At 52.0% G+C, this 20,683-nt stretch overlaps 1 protein-coding gene across 1 annotated transcript; it reads left to right on the forward strand.

Moving 5' to 3' along the window:
- Positions 1-236: 236 nt before the first annotated feature.
- Positions 237-15,077, forward strand: SACK1A (scaffolding CK1 anchoring protein A). The gene is made up of 4 exons (XM_016216013.2): positions 237-713; positions 6,482-6,649; positions 8,251-8,375; positions 14,543-15,077. The coding sequence occupies exons 1-4, from the start codon at positions 237-239 to the stop codon at positions 15,075-15,077; spliced, it is 1,305 nt and encodes a 434-aa protein (XP_016071499.2).
- The last annotated feature ends 5,606 nt before the right edge of the window (positions 15,078-20,683 follow it).

The following is a 20,683-nucleotide window of genomic DNA, read 5'->3' on the forward strand; positions in this document are numbered from 1 at the left end:
GGCTGCGGTTGGAGAATCCGTGAAGCATTGCTCAGAACAGCGGGAAATCACTTCCGTGGAGCGGGTGTGAGGGGTGGCAGGAGGTCCTGGGCGCTGGGTGTGCACAGGTCCTGGAGCTGGGTGCTTCCAGGACAGCCAGGAGCTCCACCCCTCCTCGGTGGTGTGGCCTGCTTGCTCCCGACATCAAGAACAGCTGGAGTGCCGGCCTCCTCGCCAGGACTCAGGGCCAGGGCAGCATGAACCGGTCAAGGCCGATGGGCAAGATCCGGAAACGCCTGGAAGATGTCAAGAGCCAGTGGGTCCGGCTGGCCAGGACTGACTTCAGCGACAATGAGAGCGCCCGGCTGGCCACAGATGCCCTCTTAGATGGCGGGCCCGAGGCCTACTGGCAGGTCCTCAGCCAGGAAGGTGAGGTGGACTTCTTGTCCTCGGCAGAGGCCCACTATATCCAGGCCCAGGCCAAGGAGCCCCCCTGTACTCCGGAGACCCCAGGGGGCACCGAGGTAGGAGCCAAAGGACTCGACTCCTGCTCCCTGCAGTCAGGTACCTACTACCCTGTGGCCTCAGAGGACAGCGAGCCCACGCTGCTGCACACCTGGGCCTCGGCCGAGAAGCCCTACCTGAAGGAAAAGTCCAGCGCCACCGTGTACTTCCAGACGGACAAACACAACATCAGAGACCTCATCCGCCGCTGCATCACCCGCACCAGCCAGGTAGCGATGGGCGAGCCGGTGTCCCCTTGGCCACGGGCGGGGAGGAATGGGGGCTGGTGGAGGAGGGAGAGGGGGTGAGTCCTGCTCTAAGGGATGCAGTCAGGGATGTCACTCTCTGCCTTACCTGGGACCACAGGCTCCCTGAATCCATCTGTCACAGCCTGGGTCCCCCCACACTGAACTCCTACAATAGTTTCCTGCCTGGCCCTCGTCTTCCATCTCGACCCCAACCTCCCAGGCTCGGTGCTACTGTAGACATTTTTTCTATACTTCAAATCTAACCTCATCCCTTTTCTGCCTGACCACCAATGGATTCAGGGACAAGTATGTGCCCCAGTGGAGTGACCCCTTCATGTGGAAGCACAGAGGGGAGGCACCTGGCCTAGCTGGGAATTCAGAAATCCTTCCTGAAATAGACTTCGAGTCTGGGTGTTGGGAAGGAGTAAGCGTTAGTCGGGCACAGAGCAAGGAAGGTGAGAGGGTCCCGGGCAGAGGGATCGGCATATGTGAAGGCCTGAACACAGAGTGTGATGGGCTTGAGAGTCTGCATGTCACTCAGTATTGAGTGGCAGGAGGTAGGACAGGATCTAGAGAGGTTGTGAGCCATGATAAGGAGTTTGCTCTTCCCATTGTGGGCATTTGGGAGCCATTGAAGGCTCTGAGCAGGGATCACAGCCTACATTCAATGACAGATTGTAGCTGGGAATCAGCTACATCTCTGTGGGAGCAGCCCATTCTTAAGCCTTTGTGTGTGTGTGTGCATGTGTGTGTGCGGGCTTGTGTATAGATATCAGACTCTCCCTGCAAAGGCCTAACGGGCAAAAAATTGGGTGAAGTTCATAGGGGCCTGAGACAAGAGGGAGTGGTGGGGTCTGTGGCAAAGGAGATTCACCCAAAGAGGTAGGTGGCCACAACTCAGCACCAACAGAGCCAGGTCTTCCTATGTGCTAAGAGGAGCTGAAAATTCTTACTTTTAGGTGAAATCCTCTGTGTTGTCTTAAATTCATAACGTGTTCTGTTGGTGAGAGAAAGGACATCAGCAGGCCTCAGGGCCACAGAGGCTGGAAGGAAAGCGTTGCTGGGTGAGGAATAGAGGGAAGGAGAGGGACTCAGCCAGGAAATTATGTTTCACAAGCCCTAACATGCCTTCTTTCCAGGGAGTGTCACTCACCCTGTGAGTAGCAGCTTCAGTTAAGAATTTCCCCAACACCAGTGGCAGAGCACTGATCCTCATGCACAGCGAGACCAGAGCTAGCACACTTAGAAACAGGCTGTTGGAGCTGGAAGGGACCTTAATCCAGCGTGGACTCTGAAGCCTGGGAGGCTAAGGGACTTGCCCCAGGTCATGTAGCCAGTCCCAGGAAGGGCCCACACTCCTGCCTGCCTGCCTGGGACCATCTGCCAATTCCTATTGCGGCCCTGTCACGGAAACATGAGATACTGCTCTGAAGCAGCCCAGTGACATGAAAAGCCGGTGCTCCACCCATTGTTACCTTCAATTTAAATTTTCCAGAACTCCTCTCCCTCCCTCCCCTTTCCCACACAACCTCCCCACCCCCGGGGGCTTTTTCTGGAGCCTCCTGATTTCACACAGTATTAAACTTGGGACCCCAACAAAAAAAAAAACAAGCTTAAATATCAGCTTGTTCTTTTTTGAGTTCTTTTAAATGTAACCAAAATTTTAAACTTAAGTGATGAGAGACAGACAGAGGGAGAATCTTCAGAGATGACAAATTTCTTCCTTTGGAGTCCATTTTCGGCTCTCTTCAGCTTTGGGAGGGCAGAGTGGGCACCTACAGCCCTGTGCTCATCACTTTGTGCACCTGGCATAGAAGGAGCTGCAGCTGACAGCAGGCAGCCACTTACAGCCCACGATCTAGGACATTGAGGACTCCTGGCCATGTGCCAGTCATGGTGCCTGAACTTCTGTCAGCCATGCCAGGGTGGCGGAGCAGAGAAAGAAGCCTCCTTCCCTTTTGGGAGCTTCCTGCCAGCAGCCCCAGGAGGGAGGAGAGGAGAGAAGAAGGGGCAATACATTGGTGGGCGGCAGCCCTGAGCTTGAGCAATCCTCTGTGCCTGGAAGGAGACGGGAAGGTGACTAAGGCAGGCTTCACGAAGAGGTGGCTCTGAGTTGGGTCGCAAAGGCTGAGTAAGAGTTTGCCAGGCAGAGAGGGAAGGGAAAGGAATTCCCGGGCTAGGGAGTGTCAGGCACAAAGGCCTGATATGAGAGGGCTTGAAGGTCGGGAGATGGGGAGACACCGTCGTCCACCTGGTGGAACAGAGCTTGTTGACGTGGGACCACGAGGAACGATGAGGGTGGAGACAAGGGTCGGGAGCTAGCGGGCCTAAGAGCGGCTGTGCCTTATACTCTGGGCCAAAGAGTGACAGTAGCTCTTTGTTGTTACGCGTGCCTCCACGCAGACACGGGGAAAGTTTGTGCGCACAGTTCCCTGGAAGCAGGGCCCCACCGGCAGTACCAGGGTGCTCGGGAGGCAGGGCGCAAGGGAAAAGCATGGACACAAGCCTTTATTGTGGTTTTGCAAGAAAGGCATGGCAGGGCACAGAAAACAGTTTAAGACTGGCTAGTTTGAATCATTTTGGCAGGCCCTGGGTTCTAGATGGTCCCTAGTTGGCTGGGACCTGGCCCTGGGTGATTAGGGCAGGTGGACTATTGGCTTGTTGTGTGAGTTAAATAAGGGGGTGGCTAATCTCTTCCTGCCCTCCTCCCTGTCTTCCCTCAGAGATCTGTCAGTAATACTCTCCACAATAAAATAAATCTTTTAAAAAATAAATTAAAATAAGGGGGTGGTTGGTGTATTGGCTCTGGATTGCTTGGTTTGCATATCATAGATATGCTCAGAGGCCTGGTGTTTGCTATCTCTAGGAATCAGCTAGCTCTGGGATGTCCAAGGATCATAAAACACGAAAAACAAAAACATGATTAATGCATCCTCCAAATGTGGCCAAGCAGATCTGTAAGGTCCTTCCCTTTTTAACCACTTATCTGTGTGAGGCCAATTTATCTTCATATTCTTCCACCCAAACAACATATCACAACAGATTTTGCAGAAGCAGATACGAAAGCCAGCTGTCTTCTGTTAAACCAGCCAGACACCACTGAGATTTACAAAATTCTGCTCATTGCATTCTGTTGTTATTGTTTTGGAAGATATAGTTATTTTTCATTAAAATGGTTATTTATATTATCGTGTAATGGGCTTAATATTGGTTTAAGTAACTAATATTAGTTATTTCAAAATAAAAAATAAACATTTAAAAATTTCCTCAGTTTTAGTTTCTAATATGACAAGTATCAATAGCTATAATCCACATAAACCAGAGCTCTTTGGAGTCCTCAATAATTTTTAAGAGTGTAAAGGGGTCCTGAGATCAGAAAGCTGGAGAACTTTAACAGGCAAGCCCCCTCTCCTCACTCACCCCTCTCTGGTCACTCAACCCCCTCTCCCTCTGCCTCTCCCTTTCTCTGGGCAAGAAATACAGATTCATTGTAGAAAGAAAAAAATCTAATCAGCTTTCCGGGAAGTTGGATGGGTGTAGAGGGGGTTTGCAGAGGAGCCACGTGGAAGAAGCTCCGCACCTCCGCGACCACCCCAGTTATCAAGGGCTGTCTTCTCAGGTTGAGACCCTGCCCTGGATGGGCTGAACCCCCCCATGCCACACACACATACAGGTCACTGGGTCATTGCCAGCAGGTCTGAGGGAGGTAGGCAGGGGCGAGGGAGGGGGTCTAGGGTCAAGAGAGGGTCAGAGCAAGGCCCCCTGAGCAGAAACTGTGCCATCCCCTGAAAGGAGCTCATCAGCCCTGTCTCAGGAAAACAAGGGACTCACGGACACACAACTGGGAGGGTTTACTGACATCCTGGGGAGAGAGAATTATCTCTTTTGTGGGTAACTTGGATGAAGAGGCATTTATCTTTCAAAAGAAAGGACCCATAAACTTAAATGTGTGCAGACACTTAACTGTGCCACAACAGGGCATGGTTCTCAAGGATCGTGGGTCTCCCTGCTAGAACACCTTTCCTGCCATCCAGCCCAGGGTGAGCAATTTGTCAGCAGTTCCCTCCCCTGTCCAGAGAGCACATCAAGAAGCTCTGGAGGCTGGAAGTCCAAGACCAAGGTCTCCGGCGGTGAGAGCCCATTTCCTGGCTCATCGACAGCGTCCTCTCGCTGTGTCCCCACATGGAGGAAGAGCCCACTTAGGAAACTCCAAGGGTTTTCAAAGTTAATATACATTTATTATTCTAAATTACAATATCGCAGAAAGTAACCCCGAATAAGCTTAAGAAGAGGAATATGCATTGACATCCACAGTGGAAAAGTCAAGGGTAGGATTGGCTTCAGGCATGACTGAAACCAGATGTTCAGACGATGCTGGCCATCAGTCCCTAGCTCGGGGCCCTTCCTTCCCCGGGGCTGGCTTCCTTTTCAGTCAGGCTGTCCCCACGTGGCAGTGAGATGGCGGCCAGCAGCTGTAGTTTATAGTCTGCTAGCTAAGCAACCGCGTAGAAAGCATGCCTCCTTCCCCAAGAGTCCCAGCCGAAGTCCTGAGCTGACTCTCACTAGAATACTTTGGACCATGGGACCGCTCCCGAGCCAGTCTCTGTGGCAGCGGGCGACGTGGTGCTCTCATTGGCTTGGCCTTGGTGATGTGCCCTCCCCAGGCCCCACCCAAACCACATTGATTGTGGAGAAAAGGTAATTTTTTTTTCATTTTTTTTCCAATTACAGTTTACATTCAATATTATTTTGTATTAGTTTCAGGAGTACAGCATAGTAGTTAGACAATTATACACTTCGCAGAGTGTTACCCCCCTCTGATATTTTCGGCACCCACATGACCCCGCATAGTTATTACAATATTACTGACTATATTTCCTACGCTGTACTTGTCACCCCAAGACCGTTTTGCAGCTGCCAGTTTGTATGTTCTTCGCAGTTCCTTCACCTTTTTCACTCAGTCCCCCAACCCCCTCCCCTCCGGCAACCATCAACTTGTTCCCTGTGTCTATGAGTCTGTTTCAATTTTGTTTGTAAGTTTATTTTGGTTTTTTGGTTCTACATACAGATGAAATCATATGGTAGCGAAGGGGTGATTTCTTAAAGTGAGATTGGGGTGCTGTTGTTGGAAGGAGAGGAATGCACGCTGGGCAGGCAGGAACACACGCCTCTGCCCCTGCTGGGTATCTAGGGCTCCCCACTCCCCGAGTTTCGGTTGCGATGGAAGATGCAGGAACTGCTGGCTGAGCACGACGCTCTTCATCCACAGGCTCACCTCGGTCTGATCTAGTTCCTATATGGGGTCTCTACATGGATTACGTTTGAGGCGAGGATTCCATGGCTTAAAAATATTGGAAAACTAGTGGTCACAGGCCCTTTTGAGCTCCAGATGTCTGAGAATCCATGACCTTAAATCTGGCCCTCTCCTCTGAACCTGCCTGGTCACTTCCCCCTCTTCTCTTCCCCTCTCTTTTTGCTTTTCTCTCCAGCTCTGCACCCCCACCCCTGCAAGGGGCTGAGAGGCCAGGAAAAGTGCTGGGGTCCGAGGACAGGGTGAGGAGAGAGGCAGGAGCCCCCCCTCCAGCTCTTCCCCTCGTGGAGTCCTGCCCTGTCCGGCACCTCCCTTCGCCTCTAACACAGCGCCAGGGGGACCAGTTCTCCCAGGCCCATGAGGACTGAGACAGTTTGGCTGAAACCAGTTAGCGCTGGACCTGACCCTTCTGGATTTTGACCCCCTTCCCCTGGCCCAGGTTCTGGCCATCCTGATGGACGTGTTCACAGACGTGGAGATCTTCTGTGACATCCTAGAAGCGGCCAACAAGCGTGGGGTGCTCGTCTGTGTGCTCCTGGACCAGGGAGGTGTGAAGCTCTTCCAGGAGATGTGTGACAAAGTACCCATCTCTGACAGTCACCTCAAGGTAGGGGCCCCTGATGAGAACCCAAAAGGGACTTTGTATTAGAGCAAGACAGGTTATTCCGTGGTGGTAAACACCTTCCCCCTCCCCATGTCAATGACCTCACATAATAAGGTTTATTTCCTGCTCAAAGTGAAGGCCCGACGGCCCTCCCTCATCTTGGAGCTGCAGGAGGAATATGTGGCCTCCAAGATTTCAGTGTTGGGAGGAAGGAGGCAAGAGGGTCCCGTGGGATGAAAACACGACCTGGAGGAGATTTTTATCACGTCCACTCACAGCCCTTTGACCTCACCTAGCTGCCTGGGGCTGGGAAGTACCGGGCGGGGGCAGCTGGTGAGCATCAGCCCCCTGCGCCTCCGCCTTTCCTGCGCTCAGCTGAGGGGGCCCTGGGACGCCTCGCCCTGCAGGGCAACCTCCAGCACCTGCGATTCCTGCTCAGGACGCTGTGGCCCCAACAGGAAGCTCAGCCCCTTGGACTTAACCAGTCCCCACTTACTTCTTCTAGCAACGAGAAAAGAAACCCAGAGATAAGGGTTCCCTCAGCGTTAAATTTGGGGTGGCTAATTCAAGGTCAAATGTCAAAGCACTCATAGCTTTAGTGAGCAGCCCGGGCTGAGCAGCTGCAGGGGGTTCCCTTGGTGACCCCCCTCTAGCCCAGGCAGGTCGGCCTCCTGCAGACCCGCCCTCCTCCCTTCCCCCTTCCTGTCCCCTCCACATTGATCAGAGCAGCTGAGTTCAGGGACCTCCTGGTGTCACGGGCCCCAGGTCCTCTGGTTACCGGGTCTGCTTGATGTTACCTGGATCCCACCTGCTCAGCACGAGGCCATCGAAACAGGAGAGTCAGCACCAGCCTTGCTTTCGTGACTCAGACCAGCCACACCCAATAGTCCTCTGCCCACCAAGGGACAGAAGGATGTGGCCCTCCTCCCGCAATCTCAGAGCTCATGGGGAGGCTGGAGGAGCTGCCCTTCCCAGAGCCCACCCAGCACCCGGCAGGCACTCGGGGGCTCGGCAGCGCCCCGCCTTCCTCTGAGAGCCCCGTCTTAGCCTGCCTGTCATTCCTCCAGCCTCCGGAGGGCTCCATGAGGGCTGGGGCAGCAGGCGCTGCTGGGGACAAGGGGACACACAAGACCATGATTTGGGTCATGGATACACCTTTTTAGACAAAACAATTGAGGGTCCATTGAGATCTCCACAAAGCTGCCTCCTCTGGCTGCACTGAGCCTTCCCTCTGACTAGCTTGGGGTCAGGGATTCATGTCACTAAAGTCACTTACAAGGCAAAGCTGGGCCTGCCGGACCTCCATGGTCCATGAGAGCCAAGACTGAGGGCTCCGTGGGCCCTTGTCTTCTATTTTCTGTTTTTCAAAAGTTCTACCGTCTCCTCCTTTCTCTTCCCCCCACTCCATTATTTAAGTAATGTCAGGGCAATGAAGGAAATTTAGAAAATTCAGCAAAGGAAAAAATAAAAATGGCCCACATCTCACCAACTAGAGATAAGCCCTGTTTACGTGTTGGTGAGCATCCTTCCAGACTTTGTCCTAGACTAATGTGTATCTATAAATATGTAATCGGCGAGCGACACCTCGGCTTTCCTTCCAACAGAACATTTCCATCCGGAGCGTGGAAGCAGAGCTGTACTGCGCCAAATCAGGCAGGAAGTTCGCCGGCCAAATCCAGGAGAAGTTCATCATCTCAGACTGGAGATACGTCCTTTCTGGATCGTACAGGTGAGCGCTGGGTTTCACCTGTCGAGGCTTCGTGGAGGCCAAGGCTGAGTGTGGTGCAGACCATCCCCAGACTCTCAGGCACACCCCTGCCCCCACCAGCAACTCCCAGGAGGGAGGACAGGCCTGGGCAAAAGCAGGGGAAATGGGCCCTTCCTGGGAGGACTTTGGAGTAGAGAAGCACTTTCTGGTGCCTCAGTTTCCCTTGATATTGCAATAGGACATAGATCCTCTTATTCCCTCCTCAGCTCTCTCAGATGTGGTTATAAAGCCATGCAATTTGTTTCGGGTGTATGTGTGGGTATGGGTATGGGTGTGGGTAAGTGTGGGTGTGGGTGTTCCACATTTATATTCGAATTGTTTGTTTTAATTAACAAATTTATTGAGCTATAATTCACATACCAGATCATTCACCCACTTAGAGTATGCAATTCAATTCTTTATAGCATCATTTTCCTCATCTGTAAAATGGGGGATAACAGTATCTTCCCTTGCAGATAAAGTTTGCAAAACATGACTAGGCCGGTTTGGCTCAGTGGTTAGAACGTCAGCCTGTGGACCAAAGGGTCCCAGGTTCTATTCTTGGTCAAGAGCATGTACCTCGGTTGCAGGTGCAATCCCCAGCCCCAGCCCGGGCTCATGTGGGAGGCAACCAATCGATGTATCTCTCTCATGTCGATGTTTCTCTCTCTCTTCCTCTGTTCCGCTCTAAAAATCAGTGGAAAAAGATATCCTTGGGTGAGGAAAAGTTTGTAAAACATGTGGTATAGCTCGTTGCACATAGTAGGTGCTCAATAAATGATTGCTTAGCCAGCCAGTACCCTGGCAAGGCCAGGAGGGAAGGGGACATGGAATAGGCAAGATCTGAATGGGTGAGGGCTGAGAAGAAGCTGGTCCTGAGGAGCTGCAAACAGGCTGGAGGATGTCACGTTGGCTGGGGGAGGGGATGTGTGGTCCCCGAGAAGACTGGAGGGCACCAAGACAGCCTCCCTCTCACCTCAGAACTGCCAGGGCTTGCTGAACTGTCGGTGTCCTAGATAAATGACAAGCATCACCCTTTGGGCCCCCAACCACCAGCTTCCCGGCCGCTTCTCCCCTCCCTGTCAGAGCATCTCCCAAACCCACTGGACCTAAGAGACTAGACGTGGCAGCCGCCCAGCCTCCCAGCCTAGAAGTCAGATGACTTAAATTCAGTTTCCAGCTGTTTCTCAAATTCCCTCAGCTTAAGCTATTTCTTATGTCAGAGTGACATACATATTTGGGGATGGCATGTCCACATCCCTTCACCTTTAAGCAGTCACTCCCCATCCGCCCTCTCAACCCCTAGCAACCAGCTGTGAGCTTGGCAAGAGGCTTCTTTAGCCATTAAGAAGATTTCTACACAGTTACAAAGGACAGAGAAAGAAATTCCGAAGGAGAAAACGAAGAGGGGGGAATCTTACTTTCAGCGGGGAGAATTAAGCCTCTTAAGTTTTCATTGGCATTGGTCCTTACAGAGCTCGTCACCAGGGTGGCCCTGCCCTTGGCACCGGCAGGAAGCTCGGTTAACCTTGGCAAGCTTCGTGCCAGGCCCAGGCCCCGCCAGGTGCGTCGGGCCCTGTGAGGATTAAGGCTTTAATCCCCCCACAGCCTTGAGGGGGGCATTACTCTAATTGAGAGACGGGGCCCTGAGGAACAGAGAGGGTGGGCAATGCGCCCACAGTCCCCAGCTCCCTTGACCAGCATCTCCAGCTCGCCGGGGCCTACTGGGGCCAAGCGGGGCTTGTCATCTGACCCTCGAGGGGCCTGGAAGAGGGCGGCAGTGGGCTTGATCAGACGCAGGGCCATCCCTGAGAGCCCTGGCGAATCCGGCTCCTGGAAAAAGGGCAGGGCAATGAGAATATTTTTGCCCTGAATAGTCAAAGATAATCTGTCTGTCGGCCTATCAGGATCCTCTTCCCTGGGGCCCTTAGAGTTGTTGCCAGTAAAACAACAAAACAAACAAACAAACAAACAAACAAACAGTGAATCAGGAAAGCCTTCACCCCATTTTTTCAGTCCGCCTATCTCTGAGCTTCCAATATTTTGGCCCCTCTCCCTGGTTGTATATAGTTCTACCAAACTGAAGAGCTCTGTCCGCCTCTTTGTGGGGGAGGGGTGCATTTCAACATTAACTTCTTGTTAAGGGTCTCACCCCAGCACAGCACTGCTGCCAGGTGCTGGGGACCCAGAACGCTCCTCTCTCGTGGGAAAACATGGGTAAAGGGCCACAGAGTTGGGTGATGTGCGCTCTAAGATTAGCATGAGCTAAGAAGGCGCTCTGGGGCCAGCCACGAGGACTCCCCTTCTGCTGGCAGGTCCAGGAGGTTGGAGTGGGCCTTGGGGGGTGAGAAATATTGGGATGGGGTGAGGGGCCAAATGAGGCAGGAGGAACAGGCTGACACCAGCATGGCCTCCTAACAGGCCCCTGACTCTCCTCCTACCCTGACCGGCGCTACCACTTCTGGGCTTTCTCTACCAGAAACGGAAAGATTCTTAAACACAAACCAGATTGAGTCATCCTTAAGATCCTTCCGTGCTTGTCACTGCTCCTAGAAAGAATCCACATTTCTGCTATGGCCTCGGTCTCAACAGGATTCCTCTTCCCTCTCCACTGTGCTGTAGCCACCCTGGCCTCCTCCCAGGTCTCTCATGCTCTTTCATGCCTCAGGGCCTTTGCACTTGCTGTTCATTCTTCCACTGGAGAGCTAGTTCCAGTTGTCTTTATCTTGCTAACTTATCTTGCAGGTGGCAGCTTCTAGATCATTCCCTAGAGAACTTCTCTGTGGACTTGTTTAGCCAACATTGTAAACGACATGATGTCAGGGCCTGGACTGGGTCTATTTTCTTCTTTATTGCATTCCTGGCAAGAAGTGCAGTTAATTCAGTGTCTGCACATTATATGTGAATGAATAAATGAATGAAATTCCATGTTAGGACCCAGCCATCCAGTGTGGCTAGAGAAACAAAGTTTTTCAAACTGTGTGTCACATAGGGTATGGAATCAACTTAGTGGATGCTGCCCAGCTTTTTTGGTTTTGTTTTTTTAATGAAATAGAATAGAATAAAAATATCCAGAGCACTTGGAGGTAAGGGAGGTTCTGGAAATTACTCTGTGGTTATGTATGTATTTGTGTATGTGAGTAGGTCACAATGTAAAATGGTTTCTCCAACAGTAGCCAAAATAAGTCTGAAGATAAACAGGCAGGACTTGTCCTGAGATCGGGACTTGCCATGGAGCTGTAGTAATTAAGACAGTGGAGGAGAGACAGACAAATTGGCAAAGGGAACAGGTTAGAAAAGCCCAGTCACAGACCCACCGCACACTCGACAGGGCACGTCAGCGCAGCAGGGAAAGAAGAAACTGGAAAAAATAATTCTCCATATGGAAAATTTTATTTCTATTTCACACATATACAAAAAAATCAACCCCAATAGATTAAAAAGACTTAAATGTCAGAAACAAATTTTAAAACTCTTAGAAAATATAGATGATTTTTTTAACTTGGGGTAAGGATTAGCTTTCTTAACACAGATACCCATCTTTGTTAAACAGAACACAAAAACTCATTGGCTGTAAAAGATTGCTAAATCTGCTTATATTGCAATGAAGAACGCTGGTTCATGGAAAGACCTCTTAAAGAAAGTGAAAAGTCAGATTATAAACTGGGAGCAGGTTTTCATGATGCCCTGGCAGAATTAGTGTTAAGAACAGCAAAGAACTCCTGCGATCACAACAGCACAACAGAAAGGACTTGAGCAGACATTTCACCAGGAGACACAAGTGTGAAAATATGGAAAGAGATGTTCAATATCAGTAGGGATCAGGAAAATGCAAATCAAGGCTAGAATGAGTTACCATTTTATGTCTTTTCAACTAGCAAAAAAATAAGACAATACCAAATATTGGATTTGCAGGATCTTTTAATGCATTGCTGATGGGACTGCAGATGGGTACAGGGACTTTGGAAAGTGTTAACATTTTCTCCTGAAGCTGAATGAATGTTCACCTAGTTTATAACCCAGTAATTGCACTCCAAGGTGTATTTCCAAGGAAAACTGGTTCACAATACAAAAGACAAACATAAGAACATTCATAGAAGCACTGCTCACAACAGAAAAACTGTGGAAGTAATCCAAATTCCTATCAATGGGAGAGTAGATGAATAAACCATAATCCAGCCACCAGTGGAATACTATACAGTAGTCAAAAATGAATAATTGCCACAATAAGGGACAACATGGATAAGTCTGAGCAATAAAATATTCAGTGAAAAATGCCAAAAGATTATGTCAAAAATAACTAAAGTAGAAATATTTACCTTCCAGAAAACCAAACTTTTAATTATCGAAAAAAAAGAAGTATGGGAACTATGACCCAGGATTTGAGGTGATGATTTCTTCTAGTTTGAGGTGGGAAAATGGGTTACAGGAGGGACCATATGATTAGATGCAGTTATCGTTAACATGCTAGCTTTTATTTTAGGTGGTGGGTTCATAGGTGCTTGTTACATTATTTAAAATAATGAAGTAAATGTCTACATGCATTGTAATGGACCATGAAGAGACCAATGATGAAAGTGGTCTTGAGCCAAAGATTATGATTAAGTCAGTTCTATGTACTTAAGGGCCAAAAACCAATAAAAATAAAACGTGTTTCATATCATGGGTGGTGATTAAAAAAGAGAGAGAGTGAAAGCTAGAGCACAGGATGCCTGGACATGCAGGGTAAGTGGAGGGAACCCCTGGTGGTGCATGGGCGCCGATGCTACAGGGATGTGCAGGTATGCGGGGCCACACAGGGGGCGCTGGGTGCAGGGGGACCTGAAAAGTTATCAGGGCACCTTTGGACCTGTTTTGTTGAGCAAAGCATATAGTTTTTACCTAATACGGCCTGATTCCAAACACACTGGGTGTTTGATTTCTTAGTGTAGCCAGGAGTCCCACTGTCCCTGTCTTTGCCACCTTCCCTGTCACCTGGCTGGCCCTAAACTCAGCAACAGCTGCTCATCAATCTGGGGCTGTGTGGGCGGCTCCTGGGAGGCAAGCGGCTTAAACAAAGCCCCATTGTTCTTCCCAGGATTGCCCCAGCCTCCTGTGGGCCCCGCCCTGCCTCCCAGAGCAGGGACCCTGCAGGCTGGGCCTTGTCTTTTGTTGGCAAGGCAAGTGGGCTGGGGGCTGGAGGCTGAGACCCTGGTGGGGGCTGGAAGCTAAGACCCTTGGTGAGGGCTGTTTCTGTTCAGCCGTGACACTGTCCCTCCGGATGACCTGTCCTCTGACCATCCTGTGCCCATCTCTCCCCATGCCTGGATTCACATGATTAGGGGCGCAGGACTCTCTAACCTGATGTCCTTGGTGGGTCTTCTGTGCTATCACCAGACATTTTCAGGAGTGTGTTTTGGGGGTGGGGCAGGCGATGGTGAGGGGAGCTTTCCATCAGAAATGGAATACATAAAAAGGAATACATAAATGCCTTGAGCATTTTGTTTTCTCTTAAAACCTGTAAATGGATGGAGGGGACAAGGCCTCTCTCTGCTGGAGGGCGTCCTCTCGCAAAGGTGCCCCGGTAACTTTTCAGCCACCCGCACTCGGCCCGGTTGCCGTGGGCTCGGCCTGCGCTCTCTTTGCGTCCCCCGAAGAGCCCAGGGTTCTGCCTCCCCTGCCACCCCTCTGGGTCCACACGCCTGCGAGGGAGCGGCCCTTAGTTTCATGAAAGCACCGCCCTGCCTTCGGGGAGCAGCTGCCTCGCCCCCCACTGTGCTTAGGAGGGGCGGGTGTCCCCACACTCCACGGGTGGAGCCTGGATGACTCAGGAGAGCTCAGAGCCGGGCTCGGGGACTCAGCTGGCGCTGGGCGCCTCTGTGCCTGCGCAGGGACCCAGGAGGGAACCCGGACCTGAGGCCAGAAGGTCACTCTGGCAGCCTCCTCAGCAGCAGACATTTGCTGGACTGCGAGCTTCCGTTTTCCATTTGTGAAAGGGGGTCACCGCCGTCTCCCTCCAGAGCTTCTGCCAGGACGAAATGCAGCAGCGCAGAGGGGCAGCGGGCATGGGAGTCGCCTTCCTACCAGGCCTGCGGTTACCCGGCCTCTCCCCAGGAAGGCCCCAGGGGCCCAGCTGTGCCCCCCATTCCCACCCTCTCTCTCTCCACCAGCTTCACCTGGCTCTGCGGCCACGTCCACCGGAACATCCTCTCCAAGTTCACGGGCCAGGCGGTGGAGCTGTTTGACGAGGAGTTCCGCCACCTCTACGCCTCCTCCAAGCCCGTGATGGGCCTGAAGTCCCCCAGGCTGGTCGCACCCCCCCAGCCCAGAGCAGGACGCGGCCCCCCGCCCGGCCGCCTCAGTGGCAGTAGCTGCTCTGCCAGTGACCAAGTGTCCTCCAGCCCCTTCAGCAGCCCATCGACGGGAAGCAACCCTCAGAACCAGAGTCGGCCCAAGTCCTCAGGGCCAAGCAGCCCCCTCGCCCCAAACCCACCTCCGCCTCCCAGGTTTCAGCCCTACCATGGTCTTTGGGGGGCCCTGACCCCACAAGTCTATTTCTCCCCGAGGCCCCACGACAGCCCTCCCGCTCTCTACAGCAAACTCACTGCCTACAGGCCCATGCGGCTGCAGCTGGAGCAGCTGGGCCTGGTGCCCAGGGTGGCTCATATCTGGAGGCCGTTTCTACAGGCCTCTCCTCATTTCTGAAGGGTCCCCTCCCCCGGGTGTCCCCCCAGGATTCCTGGATCTTCTGGCCCCCACCTCAACGACTAGCAGCTTTGACCCTGTGTCCCTTTCAACTAAAGGCACTTGGACAGCATTGTAGCCTGTGTTTGAATGTTCCCAGGCCTGAGACCATTCACTTGCCAACCCCCACCAGTCCCTGGGTTCCCCTCTCTAGTTTGGCCTATGCAACACCTTCCAGAAGATTCCAGGGTGGTGGGAGGTGGGGAACTAGAGGACAGAGTGGTGTAAGTAGAGCCCTTTCTTCCAAAGGGCAGCCAGTGCTTTAACATTGCCATCCTGTGAACCTCGAGTGTAAGGAGGGGCAGATACAGCCCATGTTTTACATATGGGTAAACTGAGGCACTGAGAAGCAGAGGTGAGTGTGACCAAGGTACTCCTGTTTCCCGGTTTGCAGGAACAGTCCACTCCCCAGAGATTCGGGAGAGAGAGATCTAGAAAAAGGTATGGAACATTCTGGATATTTCTGGGAAGGGTGGGACAGCTCCTGCTCCCAGAAAGACATAATACTGGGAATCCCTTGGCCCGATGAGTTAGGGATGAGACCCCAGAATTGCCATGGTAAGCTGTGTGGGGCCAGTGGAGATGGTAGCCACCAGAGATGGGCAAGCCGAGGAGTCCAGGGGGTAGAGTTAGACAAGGCAGCTTAGCGGCTCGGTGCTGAGAATCCCTTCCAGGCTGAAGCTTCAAGAGCCGGTGCAGCTGGCCCGGTAGGAGCACATCTCAAGGTGAGGCCCCTCCGCCAGCCAGGTTCCCAAGAGACTGGCGAGCAGGCCCTCCCACTCCTACCCCACTCCCTCGCAGTGCTGGCTCAGGCAAGAAATTAACCTTTGTAGTTTAAGCCACTGAGACTGGGTTGTTTGTTACTGCACCATGATCCAGCTTCTCCTGACAGATACAACCTTAGGACCCACTGACAGGAGGCTGGGCCATTCCTTGGTGGGACTGGATTCCCGAGGCAGCATTTCCACCAGGAGACTAGGAGGGTTTCCACATCTGGCGAGGGGGTGGCTGAAGGCCAAAGCAAGTCCTTTTCCAAGTTTCTGGTCCTCCCCAGTCCGTCTGTACTTCTGCTCAGGCTAGAGCCACAGCTGTACCTGCCCTGGAAGCCTCCTCACTGGGGCCACCCTGAAACATCCTGTCTCTACTGTGCTGTGAAACTCAACGACAGCAATGGGTGCCACCATGCTCCAGGCACAGCGACAGGCGGAGACCCAGACCAATAACATTTGTCTGACCAGTAACATTTGTCCATTTCTGTCCTGAAGAATTCCAAAGTCAGCTAGAGGTGACACCCATGTGAACCACCACCCTAAAACATGAGAGAACGAAAGAAATCGTATGACAGTCAGGGACAGGGGGCGCAGGGGAATGGGGGGCTTCGCTTATGGCCAAACACATACCCTACACCAGGGACTAGGGATCACGTTGCCCACCTGCAGGACTGGCTGGAAGTGCTGATTGCGAATGATCACCCTGCCCCAAGCCTCTCTCCTGGAAATTATTTGCAGTATTAATTTGGTCGTCACCAGATACTGATTTTTTATCTATCTGCATTGTAAGAGCCCAGAGGCCAAGGGTTATCTTATGGGCTCCAAGGAACCCTAATAACAGGGCCTTGGACATCCCAGGGCACAGTGAATGCTGGTTTGCTGCTGCAGGGGGACTAACACTCGGACACCCCAGGATGACCTTCACTCCCCCCTGCCGCCCTCACGCCCCGGGCTCCCCCCTCCAGCTGGCTCGCCCGGCTGCCTATCACAAAGGCGCAGAGGCGCGGTTCAGTGCTTCATCTTCTGGACCTGGTCGCTCACTTTCTCGGCTTCCTCCTGAAGAGGGCGTCAGAAAAGCTGTCACAGAGATGGGAACACTGCGGGTGCACATGGGCATGAACGTCACCCCCTTTTCTCGCGGCTCACTGGATTCCGGCTGAGACAGGCGTGTTCTTGCCAAGGCGCCCCAGCCATCCTTACAGCCTCTGTAGGGTGTGATGAATGAGGGTGTCCACACAATGTCACCGCTTGCTGAGTGGACAGGGGCCCAAGGTGGTGGCCCTGGCGCACAGGGGCCAATGTGTGCACAGCCGGGGAGAGGGGAGGCTGCAAGCCAGCTCGTGGCTGCTGCAAAGGCTGCCTCTCTGCACTGTCGGCTCACCAGACCAGGCAAAGTCACACAAAGACACCTCCCAGGTGGTGAGCCGGCTCTGAGACTAGGGGTTTCTAGACCTTCCCAATGAAATGGTTGCAAGCGAAGAACCCCAAGCTCTCTGAGCCCCATTTCCCATCTCCCCCAAAGAGAACCAGCCAGGCCCCTCCCTTGGTTTTTCAGGAATGGAGAGAACCTGGCCGTTCAGGCTGCTATAACAAAATACCACAACTGGGCAGCTTATAAACAACAGACGTTTGTCTCTCACAGCTCTGGAGGCTGGAAGGCCAAGGTGAGGGTGCCAGCATGGCCAGGTTCTGGTGAGGCCTTCTTCCTGGGTTGGGGATGGCCACCCTCTCATGTGTCCTCACATGGTGAAAGGGACAAGTTAGCTTGAAGAAGTGCCCAGTTCATCATTTTCTCCCTAATTATTCTATCCCAAGTCCCAGGAGGCCAGCCTTGGCTTCCATTCCAAAAGGGCCTGAATTCATGTATTTGCTCTCAAACTCCCCCACCCCTCCCGGCCAAGGGCAGGGGCTGGGCAGCCATACATGCCAGCGCCACGGAGGCCCCTTTGTTCTAGAGACTTTGGTCGATTTCAATAACTGACCATTTGGGGTACTTGTTTTTTTTCTCTTCCTGTGTTTTAAATTTCAGCCCTTATGTTTTAAATCCACCAAACCCTAGGCTCCCACCCTCGACCCAATAAAAGCAGAACCCCAGGCCCCTGTGGTCTATCTCCCTACCTGTGTGGCCCCAGATGTGCTGTGTAACTTCCAAGTCTTTTAAGTAATAGGGCCGAGCAGACACAATGCTGAAGCTTTAGGTGACAAAGCCACTCTGCCAAGGAGGGAGGAATGCTAAGGAAGGGTGAGTGCCAAATAGACAAAGGCCTGACCCCATTTCTCCTGACCTCTGGAGCAAAGTCTACCAGTGGACACACATTGACTGGGAAGACCAGGTGGGAGCCTGGCCTGGGCTGCTCCTCATTAGGACCATGGTTTTGCTGGCTCAGTGGGGTGGGGTGAGGGCAGGGGTGGGGGACGGACAGGATGACATATACTTCAGCTTTGACCCACAGCACTAACCTGAGGCCTGGTCTAGCAAGGACACAAGGCCAGGCACAGGGCCGGGGAGCGGGGGAGTGTGTGCACGACTGCGCCTCAACCTTTGGAACCAGTTTTGGATTCTTTTATATCCCCCTTCTTTTTGTTGGTTTTTATGACTAAGACCTTGGAAAGTAGTGTGTAAATTCCCTTTATAGATGAAATTTCAAAAGCACAAGAAAGCTGTCATTTAATACAATCTTTTTTACAAATAGTGGCGTTGGCTTTGTTTTGGAGATTTCTACCCCAGGCATTTCTAGAATGAAGACATCTTTGTGAGATGTGGTACTGCACAAGCAGGCAGGCAGGCAGGGGCTCTGGCGCCAGCAGTGGGCTCTGTAGGGACAGGCCCACGGCTGCTGGCTCACCAGGCTTCAGGTGGCCTCTGCAAGGGCCTGGGGCTCCAGGAAGAGAGCAATGGGCAGAAATCATGACATTTATTGGAAGCTGAGCTCTGCCATAAAGGGGTAGACCAGAGACACAGTCCTAGAGCCTATAATCTAGCAAGGAGGATTCATACAATGAATATTCAATAAATCCAATAAGCATTTTGGAGGGGGGAAAAAAGGAAGCAAGCAAAGCACAGGCACTATGACAACATTTAAAGGGGGAGCAAGTCTGGGATCAGGAACATCTTGTCTGAGTAACCTTTGAGCTGAGATCCCCAGGGAAGGGGACATTGATGGCAAGGTTGGAGGGTTGGAGGGGAGAACTTCCCAAGCACAGGTAACTGGACGGGAGGCTTGGGTGGCTAGAAGCTTGAAGAGTCCAAGGACATGAGAGGAAACCAGAATGAGCTGGGGAGGCCAGGGCCAGACCACACAGGCCTCGCAGGCCCTCGCAGGCCTCATGGAGGCTTGGGAAATCACTGAAGGACTTTGAGAACGACTTTACAAGATTCCTGTATGAAGGAGTCTACAGTATGAAGATTGCAGGGGTGGGAGAGTATAAAGCACATAAGGCTCAGCAGCTCAAATACCAGGCACTGATCCCCATCCCCACTGCCACCCCCTCCCCACCCCAGAGAAAAAGTTGAAGAGTTGCCTTTTGAATCTCAAAAGGCAAGAATGGCCCTTGAGTCCCACCGTACCCACCTGGAGTGCAGTCACCAGTGGTTCACATTTGCTCACCTTCTGAGTGATTCATTCATTGACGAAGGGTGGGGTGTCTAAGTAGACTGGCCTGAAATTTTTCTTTAGCATAATCATTGCTCCATTAATTACCTTTACCATCTATGCTGGAAATGATCAAGATGACTTCTGTGATGAAACCCAGAGGTGCCCAGGCTTCCTGGTGCCCTTTCCCACCCTCCATTACAGCTGAGACGCTGGAGTGCAGGAGGCTGGGCTCTCACAGGCACGGGCATGCAGCCAGGGTGCGCGCAGCTCCACGCAGACCACTCAGGCAGCTGTGTGGACAGTGGACCGGGAGGAAAGCCAGAGGGCTAAACGCTAAGCCTGGGCAAAGTGACAGGAACCAGGGTGGAGAAGAAAAGCCGAGAGAGCCTAGGGGAGAAAAGGAACTTCTAGGAGACATGGACAAACGGGAGGAAGGGGTTTAGCTACAGAAAGAGAAACAGGCGGGTGCTCCGGTCGCCTCAGCACTGTCAGATCATCAGGCATTAACCTTTTGTGCAAAAAAATTAGACGTTAGCCAATGCATTCAGCAATTCTTTTCAACAAATATTTAGCGAGATGCCAGGTATCCTGCCCTGTGGATAAAAATATGCAGAAGACAGTCCTGTCCCCTGGTTGTACAAAGTTTAGTCTGTCATGGGAAACAAACAGGCAATGACCATACAGAGCAATAAAACGAATGTGGGAGGAAAAGAGCAGAGAAGCAGAGAGAAACCCACCACCACTTGGGATGGAGTCTGGGAAGATAAAACGAAGCTGAGACCTGAAAGCTGAGTATGAATCAGCCATATTATGGGACTGGGAGAGGTTACAGACTGAGCTGCCTAAAGGTACAAGTTATGGCCATTTAAAGGTGGGGAGCAGGAAAAGATGGAGCCCTGGGTTGCCACAATCCAGCTGGGGCTCTATCCTGAGGGTCAACACTTAAGCCCATCAACTCCATGATAACCTGGTCTCCATGGTAAGTGCACAAAGCTTGTCACATAACAGGGGCTCAGTAAGTGGTCGTTAATGACTGAATGAATGGATGGAGGGCCATGGGGAGCTGTTGAGAGGTTTGTATACTTTTTAATGGTTCCTAGAGATTGAAATGTCTATTAATCAGTCTTTTGTTTTGGAGACAAAATGACTAAACTTGCAATCCCTAGTTATGCTACTGCTCACACACACTAAAATGGTCAGA

The sequence above is a fragment of the Miniopterus natalensis genome, chromosome 16, assembly GCF_054644295.1.
Source record: "Miniopterus natalensis isolate mMinNat1 chromosome 16, mMinNat1.hap1, whole genome shotgun sequence".
In the NCBI taxonomy this organism is placed as follows: Eukaryota; Metazoa; Chordata; class Mammalia; order Chiroptera; family Miniopteridae; genus Miniopterus; species Miniopterus natalensis.

Bases quoted from the DNA above. Each gene is read 5' to 3' on its own strand.
- SACK1A (XM_016216013.2), top strand. From the start codon at position 237: ATGAACCGGTCAAGGCCGATGGGCAAGATCCGGAAACGCCTGGAAGAT. The intron at 714-6,481 runs GTAGCGATGGGC...CCCCTGGCCCAG, and splicing joins GCATCACCCGCACCAGCCAG to GTTCTGGCCATCCTGATGGA. The intron at 6,650-8,250 runs GTAGGGGCCCCT...TCCTTCCAACAG, and splicing joins TCTCTGACAGTCACCTCAAG to AACATTTCCATCCGGAGCGT.